This window comes from Ictalurus punctatus, chromosome 6 (genome assembly GCF_001660625.3).
Source record: "Ictalurus punctatus breed USDA103 chromosome 6, Coco_2.0, whole genome shotgun sequence".
NCBI classification, from domain to species: domain Eukaryota; kingdom Metazoa; phylum Chordata; class Actinopteri; order Siluriformes; family Ictaluridae; genus Ictalurus; species Ictalurus punctatus.
In genome coordinates, this window is record NC_030421.2 from 27,694,836 (window position 1) to 27,712,807 (window position 17,972).

Here is a 17,972-nt window from a genome sequence, read left to right on the forward strand (position 1 = left end):
CTGTATGTAGAAGCAGGAGAGCCCATGAGAGGAAGAGGAAGCAAAGCTATAGTGGAACTGTCCTTCACTGTGGACCTGTTATAGATCTGCTCGAGCTCCTCTGGTTCTTCCGCAAGGATGTCAGGACTCAAGGTTTAAACAGGCCAAGGTGTGTGTGTGTGCACGATGATGACATACACCATAAACAGAGTAAATACATACGCACGGCTCTAACGGCCACTCTAGCCTCAAGCCGCTTTCCTGACAAAGACACTAAACTGCTCCATTAATGTTTTACTCATACAAGAAGGGAAACTAACTCAACAGGCCACCATTACAGAGACGATCAATGACTATGTTAATTAGACAACTCAACCAGGTCTGAAAGCGTGTGAGAGAAATAAAGCTAAACGTTACGATCCTGGCTCCTATGAAGTGGTTAACTGGGTTTATGGCCTTCAGTGAGCTTTGAGCCATAGCTTTATACATTCATGCTACAAACTGCCTCCTCATATAGCAGCAAACACATAAGCAAACACAACCCAGACAGAATTTACCACCTCACCCACACCCATGGAAAAGAGTTGCAAGTCAACAGCAGAGAGAACAGGGACAAATGAGAGCACCACGGGTCATCGACTTTTACTACTCCACTCTTTCTTCCTACAAAAAAAAAAACACTTGTACAGAGCACCAGAGTTAAAAGAGGGAACGAAATAAAAAGTCTGAAGAATGATCTTATCTCTAAAGTGCACTCATGGACATCAGGAAATCAGAAAATGCATTAATAAAATTAATATGCTCATTATGTGTGGTATGCGATGATCATTAAATGTTTTTTCCATTTCACTGTGCTTTAATAAAGACTAGAAACAAGTTTCTCGCCTCGAGGCGTTTCAGTTTGTCAAAGGCTGACATTCAGCTTGAACTGAATGCTAAGTCTGTTAAACGAGAGTCACATTTCTCACTGGAAATAAAAAAAAAAAAAAAACATCTTGTGCTGCGTTATGATTTTGTATGTTGCATTATGCGTCTAAAGGAACGGCGTTTCCGCATTCTATAGATATGAAACGCTAGCTGCATTTTAAATAGCGTCGATAGTGTGAGTATCGTGTTCACGCAGGGAAACTCAGCTGTAGTGAAACATCATCATCATCATCCAGCCGGTGTACTGAAATCATCTGGATATTTTTTTGGACGAACCCTACAAAATACACTGAGGGAAAATAAGTATTCAGACACTTTTGTTTTTGTTATTCGCTACACTTCCAGTGCAGAAATCCAGTTCACATTTACAGACCGAGCCATAGCAAAGAATGTGAACATCCCTGTCACTGCAACTGCTTCAAAGGTGAAAAGTTCATGGAATCACAAATGATCGTCCCGGGACATGTGTACCATGGAAGACTTCACAACACACTCCCAGACTAATGAGAAGGACAGTAAGAGAGAAGCCAACAGTCATTCGAAATAGTTGCAGGAATACATGAAAGCAGCAGGACCAACAGTTACACAGTTAACAATAAGCAATGGACCGTACCATTCGTAAACCCCACGCAATACTCCTAAACTCCATCTGAAAGTGTTGAGACAAATCAGACCTCTTTTGGAACACTAGTACACGTCATTGAAGGAAACAGGAATGGAGCGATATACTGGGACATATTAGAGTTTCGTCGACCAAGAAAACGAATATGGGGACAAGATGGATGTTTCAAAAAAGGCAACGACCCCAAACATACAACCAAAACAAACTCAAGATGGCCTTGTCCAGAGGCATTAAAACTGGCGTGCGAAGGGATGTTATAAAAATATGCAATGAAAACGGCCGATGAGCCGATCGACATGCGGATCCAGAATGATCGACAGTGTTTTGAGCTCTTCTCTTGAAATATGTCCTCATACTGCGCTCTCGCTTTCTGTCACGGTAAATTTGTCTAAGATTTGTTTTGTTGATTGTCAATGTGAAATAAAATCCATCAATATATGTCTGACTGAACCATCGATAAATATGTATACAATATCAGTTAACTACATTTCTGAGGGATGCCACCAGAATATCTCGGCCGAAAACAGACGAAAACCTAACTTTCGGCTTTCATTAAGAAGATGTGATTCGGTCTTTCAGCTACTTTAAACACATCCTACTGTGTGTAAAAAAAATAAAAATAAATAAAAAATCAATCAGGCTCACTGTAAGAAAGTGTTAAGACCAATTTATGTTAACTGCAAGCTTACTGAAAGCTTTGCTGCATTGAAAGCTTTAATTTATTAAAAACGTATAGTTGCTCATCAGGAACTGTTAGGACTAAGCCTAAGTGATGCTTACGGCACAGGAAAGTCCGTTACGTTATAGTAAATAATGATTCAAATGGATTCATATTGAATGTCACATTAAATCACAAACTTCAAGAGAGTTCTCAAAAAAAAAAAAGGAGGCTCATGGGGGGAAAAGTTTGAATACCTCTGGTCTAGACTCCTGACTTTTCATCCCATTGAAAATTCCTGGAGGATTTTGAAACTGCGTGTCAGAGTAACGATTGAAGAAGAGGATCTGTCGAGAGAAATCAGCTGAAGCTGAACGGTAATGATGTGAAAATGTGTGTATAGTGGACAGGACAAGGTAAGCGTGTGCAGCCTGTTGTTTGTTCCAGCCGGGCCATAAGCACAGCTAAAGCCTGATTTAAGCCTGGCTCAAGTGGCCAGACTGGACAGCTTACATGTAACAAGTTGCAACAGAAATGCTAAAGTCTCGAAGAGCTCGTACGCACATGCACACAGATGGAAGCGGCTCAGCGTGGACGTGTGAGGTCAGACTAATGAGGTCATCGTTACTTTGAGAAACTAGGAACTAGCCTGTACGAAGTGGAAAGAAAGCTTCTGTCCACCACTCCCTCACATGCATGTCCATCTTGCTGGCTGCTGGGTTTTAATACGTGTTTGGTTTGAGTTTAGTGGGATTTCCGCGATGCCAGCCGGCCCAAACCGGACATCAAATCCCGAATGCAAGAGAAGACGCAAGCTGCTGATTGTTTTCAACGTGGCCAACGCAAAGGCTTGGACAAAACGCATTCATTTGATTTATTCCAGCTCATGTGTGAAGGCTGGCTCCATGTCTCCTACTCCATCCTTTATTTCGTCTTTTAAGCAGCGAGGCAGGTGGTGGTCTTGAACAGAAAGGTGCGTGCGAGAGTGTGTGTAAGAAAGCTGGTGAGAACGCTTTGTGTTTTGCTCAGCAAATGCATTACCACAGACCAGCAGATGGTGACTGAGAGAAGAAGGCTATTCAACAGAACTATACCACCATCACACCCACGTCTTATCTTCTTCTCTCTTACTCTCTCTCTTCACTCTAATTCGTTCTCCCTCTCATTCTCTTCCCACTTCTCTATTTCCACCTCCTACCTCTCACTCTCAGCCCTTCACCCCTCCCTTTCTCGCCTCGCTCTAAGCTGGTGATATTTCTAGTACATTTTTACCATCTTTATGACTTTTCCCTGGTATATGTCTAATAAACTCATCAGAATGAACGTTGAGACACTCGATTCATAATTCTCCTTGAGCATAAAAAAAAAAAAAAAAACATAATACATGTAATTACACGTGACTTTGTGTATCTTTGTTACCCAGCCTCTCTCATCATCATATCTATAATAGCTCCTGTATGTAATCGTGAGTGACTCACAGTGGAGAGATAGATGGAGAGATGGATAGATGAAGTGCACAACCCACACAGAAGTGTGCTACACATGTCAAAGTGCTTGGGATGAAACACCATTATGGCAGAGATGAGAAGAACCGAGAACAAGTTGGAAGCCCATTTTTAAAGAAGGAGCCTCCTCCACAAGGATTCACTGGAGGCCAATGAGATGCTAAAGGCAGCGGTGGGCCAAAGAGCCACAGAAGTCTGGTCTAAATGGATTCTGTTTAAGTGCAGATGAAAGGGCTACATAGTGAAGGACAGAAGCAGTAAAAGAAATGGGGTTGGGGCACGGATGAAGGTCTCAGACCCTCTACTCTCCAGTGCTGGTTGCAGGTTTATTGACTGTCTTGCAGAGTCCAGGGCTAGTTAGTCATCGGGGCTGGAAATGGGACACGTGAGACATCAGAGACACTAAGATGCACTTCAAAGCTTTATTGAGGAAGCAATGCAAGCAGTTGCTATAGGTCTGGAGGAGAGATTTAGGAGCACAAAGCCAGGAGCCCGGAACGAGCCACTTCCTCTTGAGAAGTGTGTGTGTGTCACGTTAGCATGTTCGAGTGTATGCCATTATTGCTGCATTACACTCAATAAACCATCATCGAGACAGGAAAAGTTTTCAGGCCAACAGCTAAGCCTCATCAAGTCCCTCGGTGTCAGCATGAGTGGATTAGGTAGCATGAACCCCGCTCCATATTTCATCTCAGACACAGGGAAATCTGACAAGGAAATGAGGCCTAGCTTGCTCGCTTTTGTTCACAAAGTCATATCCAATATCACTATTACTATTTCATTCTTCAGCAGGCCAGTGGCAGCTTTCACCCCCAGTGGGCCGCAGTTCTGCCGGAAAAAGATTAAGAGCAGTGTGGTGTAGACTCAGCATGCGCCATCTGAAAAGGGGTTCGAGGCTTGCCATGGCAGATCCTTGGGCTGTTCGAAATGCTCAGAGGCCTTTGTTCAGTAGATGCAGGACAACACAAACACCTGCCAGCATGAGGGATGATGGCTCCTCTCACCATTACACTCATCACACGGCGCCAAATCAGAAAGTCAGAGCACCACACCAGCCCAACCCCCCCGAGCAGTTGCTTAGATATTTTAAACAAGCTTCCAACTGCGCTATTGAATTCCCAACCATCTCTACACCATTACCTTTCTCAAAAGTGCCAGAATGTGTGAATTATGCAACTTGCACACCTCCCTGCCGTCCCTACTAACTAGCTGTTAGTTAAGGTTTGAACGAGGAGCTTACATTTGATACAGATAACTTATTACTTGTGTATCTACGTCCTAATTCTCATTGTCGGATTCTCTGTGATTTATTTGACAGAAGCTAAAGTGATTAAAATATCCTGTAAAGCCCAAGAATTGGTCCATCACGATCAACACATAGTTTAGCTAGCTAGCTAGCATGACAGTGCTTTGATAAATGGTAAATGCTCTGCACTTACTGTATATAACGCTTTTATCCAAAGCGCTTTACACTGTGTCTCATTCACACACACACACCGATGGTAGCAGAGCTGCCATGCAAGGCGCTAACTTGCCATCAGGAGCAACTTAGGGTTCAGTGTCTTGCCCAAGGACACTTCAGTATGTGGAGTCACGTGGGCCGGGAATCGAACCATCAACCCTATGATTAGTGGACAACCCGCTCTACCACCTGAACCACAGCCGCCTGATCACCTATTAATTTGCATTCTACAGCTGAGGAGCTTATTAATGAAACTCAAAGCAATCTGTATATATTTCAAATCAGCAATCCGAGAGGAGCTTAGCTTGGTTGAGGGCAGAGATATTTAACCATTTGGTTTGTATTTAATGAATACAGCTATGAGTGTTAATTAAATGGAAGAATTAGCACGAATGCTTGAAATGTATACTACTTCCTCCGATTAAAAGTGAATTTTTATAAAGTGGAACTGTTTACCTAAATAACAGAACTGGACGTTTGTATTTATATGATTATGTTTTGTTAAACAGTCAGATGTATTACATGTACAGTACACAATTAACCCCTTATGCACTGTACTCATTGTTAATTATACATCCTTAAGTATGTAGTATAATAGCTACGATAAATCAATAACCATACTATTAATATGTTAATGATCTGGTTCTTTCATTACTTCTTTAGCGATATAAATACCCTCCCCCCATGTTCTTCTGGTCCTCTCTCGTTCTCTTTATAAGCGTCTCACTAATTCATTACTCTTCCAGCGCTGTCTATCTCTCCCACACAGTTTCTGATATCAGTCAATCTTTCTCCTTGCCCTTAAAATGTAGCTTTGCTGCCATTCATCACATACATTAATCTCTGCTGCCTTGATATTTCAGTCCACAAGGACTCTCACACATGTACAAACAGACCTAACAGTCAGTCTATCAATCAATCAGCCTTTTATGTAAGGCTAGCTGGCTAGTTAAAACAGAGGCGAGTTTGTGTGTGTGTGTGTGTTAGCATTCTCAGGGTTTGTCTGCTAACGCAATGCACAATATTCACCTGCCTAACTAATAACCACCAGCTAAAGCAGCTTTGTTAGCGGTCGACATGCCTGCATGCTAAATCAACCTCTCTCACTGTCACAGAGCCTCATCACACACAGAACAATCAGAGGAAGCCTGCCAGCCCTTCCTTGCCAGAACAACAAGTGTGAATGGGCTTTAATATGGTTTAAATAGGCTTTCATTTTTCATCATGCAGCATAATTGACACACTAAGGGTGGAGGTGTAAAGTGTGTCTCTTTCTTCAGGAAACAAAGTTAACTGAAATCGCATGAGATGTTAAATTAGTGGTGTCAAATAAACTTTGATTAATTTAGTTCCCACCTCATTAGCCGATGCCGACACGTGACTGAAAGAAAACGCAAACATGGTTAAATGTATGAGACACATTCCACGGTTTTGCTGAATTTCACCCACACGCTGCTCAGGCAGCTAGTGTCTTTATTTCTGTGACATTTGGCTTTTTTCATTCCGCTGGAGATCTGACTGGAGGACTCGTGTCCAAAACGGAAGCCTTGCCTCCGACAGTCTCGTAGGCAGTGGCTTTTTCACACAAAAACTAATGTGCATTTGATCCATTTCAGCTGTTTGCAAAAACACAAGAAACACAAACTCTTGACGTGCAAGAGTGTTCAGTCAACTGGAAGAAAAACAAATGTCACACACACAAAAAAAAAAAGGTCAGAAAATTATAATGGAACAACTGTTTTAAATCAATAAAGAGAGAACGAAAACAACATACCGACAGCCATAGTGTTAAAAATTCACCTTTCAGACCGTCTGGTCATTCAGCAATTCCTTGTTGCGGTTCCTCAGACTATTTCTGTAGTCTGTATATTCTCTTCATAAAGCTCCCCACGCTCTGACACAAACACACCAAGCCTGCCAGCAGTCATACTAACTAAAGACCATGTGATTGTCAGACATTTTGTAAGTGTTTCTAACGCATCCTAAAGAAATAAGGCTTGGTTCGATTTCAAACGTGGCACAGTCAGTGCGTTTACGTGGACAACAATAATCCACTATTAACCCGATTAAGACAATACTGTGATTAAGAAACTACCATGTAAACAGCCATTTTTAATTACCTTAATCTGATTAAGGTCATACTCGAAGTAAACACTAATGGAATTAAGACATGTGGAGTATTCCTGTTTTAGTCGCATTACTGACGTGCGTTACAGACATGTAAACATCTTAATCACATTATTATCTTACTCAGAGTAAGGTCAATAATTAGATTACTGCTATCCATGTAAACGTAGTCACTGATTATTGACCTTATTCTGAATAAGACAATATTGTGATTGAGGTGTTTACAGGAGTTGCTTTTAGAATACTCCTTTCATGTTCCCGTTTTACGTGTTCTAGTACATAGACTGAAAACAGGAGTACTCCCTCCACGTGTCTTAATTCGATTTGTGTTTACTTCAAGTATGACTTTAGCCAGATTAAGGTCATAAAAATGTTTACATGGTAGTTTCTTAATCAGAGTATTGTCTTAATCGGGTTAACATCGGATTATAGTTGTCCGTGTAAACGTACTGATTGTTGCAGTACATCAGTTTCAGACCTTCTGTGAGATTTGCTACAGAGTAGCACGTTGGATTATCATTCACATCGCACTAACGTTTGGTATTTTAATGACGTGCACTGGGGCGTGTTTATAAAGCTGGATATGAACGGATTTGTGCGTATATCTATAGTACGAGCATTGACACAAAAAATCTGGTATTCGTAAAAATCCCGTAAATTAGTCAAATGTTCATATCCTACTCGTGCTCCTGAGCGTGCGTAAATTTATGCATGAGAAAACAAACTAATGTAAACCTCGATTTGATCGACTTCTAATCATATCATTTGCACGGATTACTGCAGTTTTACATCTGGAAAATACTGTCGAGTTTAAATTGCTTACTTTTATTATGTTTGCAGGCTTCAGCACACACTCCTCTCCAGAGCGACTTATAGAAGCGCTTTTCGAGCGTGTATAATAAACACCACCTCACGCTAGTTCATCAAGTCAGGGACTAAGAACACATTTTGTGTAAACCAGGCATTTTATAATAAGTCCATACAGGATTCCGTCGAGTTATTTGTGATCGTTGCGGCCAAAAATGTATGATTTTGCGCTATAAATTTCAGGGTTTTCTCGTGCTTTTATTGTCGTTTATAAAGCTACTCGAATTGGGGAAATTGCAGTTGTATGAGATCGTTCTGCACGGTCTTTCACAGTGATGTCTGTTGGTAAATGAGAGCCTTTAGCTCTACTCATGTTCGACGCACGTGAATCAAAAGGGGGCTTTGGCTGAATGCGTGTTGTGATGATGTCACATGACGTGTCTTGGCCCATACCTGCAGAAAATGCGCAGTAATTTTGAAAAGTTGCAAAAGTTCCTGCGTATGTTGCAGAGTTTGCTGATTTCGCGTTAATTTCGGTGATCGCCAATCCCGGAGGGACTATATATTTTTGACATCAATTAAATAATATATATATTTTTTAAATAAAGAAAGTCAGCCGAAACAAACTTATGAGTGATAGACAGACAAACGTGCAACCTATTTATACATTGTTCCTTACAAAATAAACAACAATAATTGAGAGTCGCGATCTCACTTCTAAGCCAGAAAATTACGACTCGTATTTCATTTGAAATCATGCAGCCCTATTCCTTGTCAGAAATCTAATATTAAGTGAAAATAATCATATTTGTGCACAATTTGCTCCATCACAATGCTGGTTTGATCAGGCACCATTTTTCTCCACGGGATCACGTCGACCTGAACTACACTGGTGTTGGCAGAGGATTGTGGGAGATGAAGGATTCACGAGAGTAAAACATATCCATAAATTGCTAATGGTGCTTTGGCGTTATCTAAATAAATACATAAAATGGGAAAACAATAAAGGTCAGAGCACACTTCCTGGTGTTTGAGAGGCATTGCCACGGTAACGGGGAATGTCCCCAGATTCTCAGGCATAGGGTATTTCCAGAAAGCGCTGAGATGCACAGAAACAGACTAGGAGGGGCCGTGTCAAAAGTTCTGATGAGAGAGACACACAGGAAAGCCTGACACACAGCTGCATAGCGACGGCCTCCAACTTCACACAGCCATGCATGCTCCACAACTTCCTTTAAGAGTAGACCGACCTCCCACCTCACTTCCTGCCCAGTGCTGAATCAACACGAGAAGGGATAAGTGCAGGAAGGCTAACCGCGTGTGTGAAACCGACTGTCTGTGTGGGTCAGAAGGTTCATCGAGGAAGATTCAGACTGCTGGAAAGATACAAACGCTGAAAGAAAGAGTGTGGGCCCTGAGAGAAAGCAGAGAGAGTGTGACAGGTGAAGGAGACAACATCCTCGCAGACGCTCGTTCATGCTAAACTGGGACAATGACAGGAAACAGAAAGTCAGGACTTCCTCAACTCAAGGCTAGATCGAGGAACAGGGACACATAAGTGACTCGACCTTCATTAACCAAGACAGAGTGCAGACGGCGTAGAGACAGGCCAAAGACAATGTGCAAACATTCACCTGCTCCTCATACTGTAGACAGGAACACTCTCCAGTGAGGACAGACCAAGCTGTCTAACTAAACCGTCGGATCTGATGGGACTGTATGCCTAATCATATTGAAGCTTGTACAGGATCTTTTCAAGTCCCCACTCTTCACACAGCACCAGCACTCACCCGGCCCACTGCAATCCCTCACGTTCATTTTCTGTCACTTTTCTGTTCTTTGCTGTTTGTCTGTCTTTAGTTTTTTAATCTCGTTGTTATTACTGTGGAACACTGACATCGGGTATGAGAAAGGCACCATATTAAATAAACATTATTATTATATTACAAATTGCTAATCGGGTTAAATTTGTTAACGGGGATGTTTTTCCCTTTTTGAACCACTTCCTTAGATTTAGGCTGTCGAGCGTCACTAAATATATGCGGTAACAAACTAAATATTTGTCATCGCTACGATACCGTATATTTAGGCTCATGTCTTTCTGTGACAAATTTCTACAAGTTAACTAGCAGGCAAGCGATTTGGAATTCGAAAAAATGACAATATCATATGTATTCAAAGGACCTGGAATTCGTAACGAGAGTCAAAAGTGTAGAACAATGTACATTTACTGTCACAGCGTTTAGCACACGCCCGTATCCGCAGCGACTTACGCAAGTGCTTTGTAGTCTTAATAAATAAATAAACGAATAAATAAATAAGCCTTAATAAAAAAACGATCTTCGGGCAGGTATAAATAGTTTTAATTTTTTATGATTCTTTTTATGTCCTTTCTTTTATTGAAATTGTGATACTATTATAATCATGATTATTACGTGATTTTATGTTCTCAGATGTATCCGCATACTGGGTGTCCCAAAAGTCTCTAGGCACAGGGGAAAACACATTTGAGCAAAATGTCTTCCGAAATCTTTCATACACTACTCAGAAAAAAAAAAAAGAAAAAGAAAAAAAAAAGAAACGAAAAATAAAAATACTTTACTACTACTATTATTATTATTATTATTATTATTATTATTATTATTATTAGGTCAGGGGTTTCTTTATCAGTAGTAATTATTCCTATTGTATGTGCATGGTGAAGAGGACTTCAGTAATTTCTTGTTTTTGAAGGTTTGAAGATGTTCTGGGGTAGAGATTGATCTCGGTCATCAGCCCTTTAAGTGGGCATAATTGTTATAAGGTTATGATTAAAAGAAGAAGAAATAAAAAACACAGAAAAGGTTTAAAGGAAATGGTTTATTAGCAGGAAAAAAGGTAGATATGGTTAGGGAAAAAAAAAGGTGAAGACGCTCGAACGGACCACATTTAGAAGTGTCTTACCAGCTCTCGAGGCAGGAACAACTCCTCTTGCCTCGCCACCACCAGACTCACACTGTCTCCCTGCTTCGTGCTGCGCAGCATGGCCACCAGCTCCTCCTGTGTCCGACCTGAGATGTCCACACCGTTCACCTGACACACACACACACACACCGAAGAATATAAAGTTAACTATAATGAAAGTAATATTTTAAACTACCGAGTCGTTCCACTTCACACTTTAAGTAAGAAATATGAATAAATACTGTTATTAAGAAGTTTCACCTCTAAGATTCTGTCTCCGGACTGCAGGCGGCCATCCTTAACAGCGGCTCCTCTAGGGAGGATGTTCTTGACGAGGATGGGACCAGGCCCGTGCACTGACGAGTCTCTGGTTACTACAGTAAAGCCCAAACCCTCCGGACCTGGCCATGCGTCCAGAAAGCAGAGAGACAGAAGGAGGAATTGAATTGCTGAGGTGTACTTGTTTTTTTTGTTTGTTTGTTTTTTTTTTTAACACTTGTACACTAAATCAAGATCCACACAGAAGCGGGTAAGAAGTGGGTCTATTTTATTGACTCTTAAAACCTGCGCAAGTGCACAATTATTCTGAAAGCCCAGTGATCAATCGGCCTTGCCCAGTATTGATCACAAAGCCAGCGAAAGTGCAGATGGAAAATGTAGTTATGACATTAAAAAAAAAAAAAATAAATAAAAAATAAAAAAAAAAAGAGAGAAAGAAAAACTGCTAATAATTCAATCCAAGAGATAGGGGCAGTCAGGAAAAAGAACAGATGATCTGACTGACTGCACAGAGTCTTAAACTATGAAGAAGCCCAAGTGTGTGTGTGTGTGTGTGTGTGTGTGCGAGTGTGAAAATGCAGAGCTGCAAACTGCTGCTTCAGTGCATTAATTCTGCCGGACTACAGTTTAATTTCATGTATGGATACATCCATCATAAAGACCCGGGCTGAGGGGGTAGGTGTGATGCTCGTTGAAAATTATGATCCATGACATGTTTAGTAGCGGAGATTTTTTGGATTTTTAGCAATCACTGGAAACAGATTTACTAATGAGATCACTAAATCACCTCGCAAGAGCAAACGATGGATAATTAACATCACAGGCCATTTGATAAGCGATTCCATACCTCAGTGTTTAACATTTAGCTATTTCACATGAGCTCAGTGAGTGTGATGGAATGGTGGCGGGGATGACCGCTGGTTTGGTCTGACAGCATAGCTGAGAAAAGTGGTATTAAAGGTGTGAGTGTGCCTGCAGTGCTGTGACCTCCACTGCAGCTCCTCTTATCAGGGTCTCTGTGCTGTCAGGATGACTGATAGGTAGATTAGAGAACAGCCTATCGCCTGCTGGGTGACATGAGCCACATCTTTTATGGTGGATATAACCATGCCGATGTCCCAGGTAGAGAAGGGGAAAGGAGCAGTGATGGACGGCGCAAGGGTGAGGGAACGAATGATCTTTAACACGGCCTGGTATGTTCTGGCACGAAATACGGAAACAGACTCAGCACGCCGGCAAGTGGAGCACAGGATGTGTTGCGCTGGTGTTTTATGTTGGTCATTTAGCACAATTCCTTTATAGTCAGCGGTTTTCTGTTGCTGCAATGAATTCAGATCATCAGTAATGGCTGAATCAATAAGAACTTAATAGACTTTGCAGGCTGAAATTATGGCTTCATCCATTGAGCTACACGCTCGCAGAATAACACGCTACCAAGAAGTGAGGAAAGAGAGAGAGAAAGAGAGAGAAAGGCAGACAGACAGAGAAGTAAAGAGAAAGATATAATGAAAGAGAGAGAGAGAGAGAGAGAGAGAGAGAGAGCGAGAAAGGGAGAGCGAGAGAGAAAGAGACGGAGAGAAAGAAAGAGAGCGAGAGAGAAAGGAGAGAGAGAACGAAAGAGAGAACAGAGAGAAGGAGACCGAGTGAGAGACAGGGAGAAAGAAAGAGAGCGAGAGAGAAAGGAGAGAGCGCGAAGGAGAGAAAGAGAGACAGAACGAAAGAGAGAACAGAGAGAGAGAGAGAGAGAGAGAGAGAAAGAGAGCAAGAGAGAGACAGGGAGAAAGAAAGAGAGCGAGAGAGAAAGGAGAGAGCGCGAAAGAGAGAGAGAACGAAAGAGAGTGATAGAGAAAGAATGAAAGAGAAAGAAAGAGACAGAGAGAAAGAAAGAGAGAGAGAGAGAAAGAGAGAAAGACAGACAGACAGAGAAGTAAAGAGAAAGATATAATGAAAGAGAGAGAGAGAGAAAGAAAGGGAGAGAGAGAAAGAAAGAGAGCGAGAGAGAAGAGACAGAGAAAGAAAGAGAGCGAGAGAGAAAGGAGAGAGCGCGAAAGAGAGAAAGAGAGAGAACGAAAGAGAGAACAGAGAGAGAGAAAGAGAGCAAGAGAGAGAGACAGGGAGAAAGAAAGAGCGAGAGAGAAAGGAGAGGGCGCGAAAGAGAGAAAGAGAGAGAGAAAGAATGAAGGAGAAAGAAAGAGCGAGAGAGAAAGAAGGAGAGAGAGCAAAAGAGAGAAAGACACACACACACACACACACACACAGAGAGAGACAGAGACCGAGAGAGAGAAGAATACGAGCTACTTAGCAGAGAACGCCAAAATGATATTCCTGATCAGAAACTTTTCATTTCTACACTTTAGGCCATTTTCCTCCCTGTTTGTCCAAGACTGAAGCGGTTTAATCACTCCGCCGGATTTCAATTTGATTTCCTGTTGCACAAATTAAACAAAAAACCACACACTTGCTGAGAGGCGTGTTTTTGAAGACGTAGGTCTTATACTTGCAACAATCCATCTGTGTGAACTAAAGCCAGATTTTCTGTGATCGATTGGTCAATTCTCAATTCTGATTGGTCAGAAAGTGTTGAGTAATTATCTATAAGCACAGCTCAGACAGCACTGCAGGCTGCTAGGCAAACGACATGTTTGTGTTAATGCGCTTGCTCTAATACGTTAGCGTTTCTATGGTAACGACTCGTGTCTGATGGTTTCTTGTAACATAAGACAAAATAATGCAGCTTATTATCATCTTATAAGAGAGAAAAATATCGAGCGGACGAAAGCTTATAGCTGCTATAAAGTACGTGATGACATGAACTAACTTGCCTAAAGGCGCTTCACTGAGTAGGTAACCACTCCAGGACTAAATGCTACATAGGCAAAAGCACACTAATATTCTCCACACTTCTGAGCATCATATCGTACCACTCCTACGTACCCTTCTTCAGATCGATTTTGAGCCTCTTGCCTCCCTTCTTGGCGGTGAACCCAACCAAAGGTGAGATGGTGTGGCTCTTTTTGAGCAGCGGGCTGCCGCTCTTGCCCCTTGGGTAAAGGCTGATGGGAAGAGGGGAACCGAGAGAACGGCTCTCCGTGTTCACGCTGCAGCTCTCCTGAGGTCCGGCTTGTCTGCCGGAGGAGGGCTCTGCAGGTCTCACCATGGGCTTCACCTTCAGAGGAGGCGGCTCTTTGGGCCGAGGAGTACCGTCATGGTCGTCGGTGCTGAAAAGGTGGCCGATGAGACTCTTCTCAAAGCGCTCTTTATTGGCCATGGGGAGAACCTCTAAACGCACAGCAGGCAAGCGCATGGCCTGCCGGAACACTTCCTGTGACCTGTGTAGAGAAAGAGAAGGAGGGGTAGAAAAGGAAAGAACGCCAGACGTGCTGAGAGGACGACGAAAGTTTCACGAGACCCTATAGTTCCGTAAAGCCTTTTAAAAAAATATGTCATGTAGTTTGGGATTATGTAATGTAATGAATAATGATGCTGAATCTGAAGACAATTAATGAAATGTAATTTTTTCCATTTATTTCAGTCGAGCTAAAGCTCATTCCAAAGACGGCGTAATTGGGGTTATGACTAACGAGCTCTACCCCTTACTAATGACAAAGCAATCCTTCTTTCTCGTTTGTGTTAACCAATTCAATTTCAGACTCATCCATCCATCCTAAATGTAATAATAAAATTACTGCAGCCTTCTGTCTGACTGATCTGCTCCATGGGACACATATGGAATACGAAGCATATGTATAAATAATTCATATAATAAATGTAAGAGCAAGAACGCTTGTGCAACTGAGAGACATCTCATCATATAAGGGACATTAAAGTTAGTTCCATTACTTTAAAGAGCCTGCAGATATTTCTTTAAAGACAACGGAAATTCGAAACGCATTTTTCTTCCACTACTTGACATTTATTCCTTGCATATCTTCGATGGGAATAATGCAAGAAGAGATTCTGGTTTTATCTATAGGGATTGGATTGTTTCGCAAAAATGAACTAAGGACTCACACGTATACATGGTTTACAAGGGTCTCTCGTATCCTGTCCATGCACCCATGTTAAGCTACGCTCACGTACACGGCGAGCCACAGCGACCGGAGACGGTTCATTTTCGACGAAAGCTGGTGACATCCGGCGACCCGAGTAACAGAAAGTGTTGGCGAGCAGATGTGGGCGTGTCCAACAACGCGACGAGGTTGAGAAAAGTTTAACTTCCTGCGAATTCGGACCGATTTGGTGTAGCGGCTACCAGTAGGAGTGAAGACAGTAGGGGCAGGGAAACTGCTTTGTTGTCAAAAGTGGAACGCTAGTTGCGCCACCCACTAATAAGTGTTACTATGGCAACCGGTATAGGAGCACCTACAGGCGACTTCATAGTAACAAAAATCGCTTCATAGATAAAATGTCTGAACGTAGCATTAGAGGAGGTAGAGCAGGGACAATCATGCATGAAGGGCAGAGAAATGTATGTTCTTTTCGCCGTTACAGACTTATTTTGGGGATATGTGAACCCCCCCCGTGGAAAATCCTTGTGCGCTCCTCTCAGTTTCCTGCACATTCTCAGTTTGCAAGCGGTCTCTGATGCACCAATAACCTCAACCACGTTTGAACGTCTCAGCGATGAATCCTGCACTGTGAGCAGCGACAACGAGCAACAGCCAATGAGAATCCGAAAGGAAGCGATTGTCAGCATGATATTTCAGCTTATAAGAAATCATTTGGTTGTTAGGAACAGCCAAAAAGAAAAAAAATCAGGAGTAGAAATAGAGCAACATTTCTTTACACTAAATCCTCTAGTTCTCTTTGCAGAACAGACAATCCGCGCTGTCCGCTTCTCTCCAACCCATCCTTCCTCCACACGTTTCTCTTAAATCTCTCTCTCGTTTTTTTCTGCACCAAATAGTGCAGAAACCGCCACCACAGCCAGCTGCTCTTGACAAACTTACACGAACACAGCACTTGTGTTAAGTTTTTCATGTGAAAGCAGGATTGAGGAATCAGGCCCACTCCGTCATGGATCTCTTTAGGTAAAAGACTGCGCGGTGTCTCACGGCCTCGTCTGTGATCGCTCGTGTACGGTAGTGTGCCCTCTGCTACGTCCACAAAACATCAGATCACAACTGATCAGTCGTGGAGTGCGAGCAGTACAGCCATGTCACGTAGCAGTCCCTGGGACCCAAAGTGTGACGGCAAAATGCCCCTGCAGCATAACAGAGCCACCTTTAATTTGTCACATACCTGTACCTTTAAGCGTCGTCTTTGTTTGACGCGATGAATAAATACGGAAACGGATTCATCTCGCATCGACCACGGCACGGTGTACAAGAAAAAGAAAGGCGGTGAGATCAGCCATTGTTATAACAAGTGTGATATTCATGTGCGTGTGTGTGTGTGTGTGTGTGTGTGTGTATACACCCAGTGGGAGCACAGAAGAGCTTTCAAGGACCATGGCTTCTGGATGAAACAGATGTTTCTGCTCGAGATCTTGTTCCCCCTGCTTTTGAAACTGGTGTTATAAGCTTAAATGGGCCGAATCCTCACAACAATGGATTAAGAGAGGACTGTCTATTTTTTTACAGCCACGATAAGACACAGATAAAAGAGAAGGAGCGAGATGGAGAAGCCGAAAGACAGCGAGTAAAACGAGGCTACAGAAAGGAGGATCTTGCCGACAGCGTTAGTGAGGGGTTTTCTTGCTGTAAAGTCGTTTACTCACTGCGAAAAGGACTTGTCCATCAGTTCGGTGTCGTTGATCTTGACGATGCAGTCATCATCCTGGAAGATGCCTTCTCTTCTGGACCGGCTGTTCTCCTCCACGCTCCTGATGTGCAGACCCAGAGCCCTGCAGCACACAGCACAATCGACATCATACACAATTAACCACTGCACCTGAAAAGCAGTGCGCAGTCTCGAATGGAAAACTAAAGTCGTTTCGACATCCTGTTTAGAGTGATGCGGTTCTAAACGAGAAAACCATTCGGCTCGGAAGTTTGCGAGTGTCATTCTAGACCGACTTACACGACCGATGACCCCGTACTGCCCTCGCACACACTTTTACAACTCGAGCGGACAAATCCTGGCGATGGCAGATGGAGAGGAAAACAGTGAGAACAGCTCCCGGTGTCTTAACTAAAATGAAATTGTTTCCAACAAACAACACCGTGACGCCACTAGAGAGGTGATAACTCAACAGGGAGTGTGTATTCAAGTGTGTATACTGGGAGGGAAACAAAGTATGTGATGAGAGTGTGATAAATAACAGAGAGAAAGCAAGAAATAGGAGACATTAGGGCTGTTAAATTGCATTTCATTTTAATTACGCTTTAATTTAATATCGGGAAAATGTTTGAATATTAATTGTTTTGGCTGTGACACACCATTAGCAAAACTGCTACACTGCTTTCCCGTCAAATAAACTATGGAGGGTGAAAACCGTGCCACTTTATGAGGAAAAAACAAAACAAAACAAAACAAAACAAAAAAAACAACACAAGGGTACGAGTGAATCGTTTTAAACTACGCACTGCTGAATTCTCCAATCTGACCGGTCAGAAAGTGTTGATTAATTTGCTATACGAGCACAGCTCTGAGAGTATATTAATATACATCCTAGGTACTCGTTCCAATCCATTACGGTTTCTATAGTAACAGCTAGACAAC

The 17,972-nt window shown here is 42.3% G+C and overlaps 1 protein-coding gene across 6 annotated transcripts in view; it reads right to left on the reverse strand.

Moving 5' to 3' along the window:
• The window catches only part of pard3bb (par-3 family cell polarity regulator beta b), a 320,254-nt gene that overhangs the window by 156,030 nt on the left and 146,252 nt on the right, over window positions 1–17,972 (reverse strand). For all 6 annotated transcript variants that reach the window (XM_017470650.3, XM_047155924.2, XM_017470649.3 and 3 more), the window contains 4 exons: window positions 17,029–17,154; window positions 14,244–14,638; window positions 11,292–11,431; window positions 11,031–11,159 (listed from right to left, as the gene is read on the reverse strand). In XM_017470650.3, the coding sequence (XP_017326139.1) occupies window positions 11,031–11,159; window positions 11,292–11,431; window positions 14,244–14,638; window positions 17,029–17,154 (790 nt within the window). The remainder of the gene's footprint in view (window positions 1–11,030; window positions 11,160–11,291; window positions 11,432–14,243; window positions 14,639–17,028; window positions 17,155–17,972) is intronic.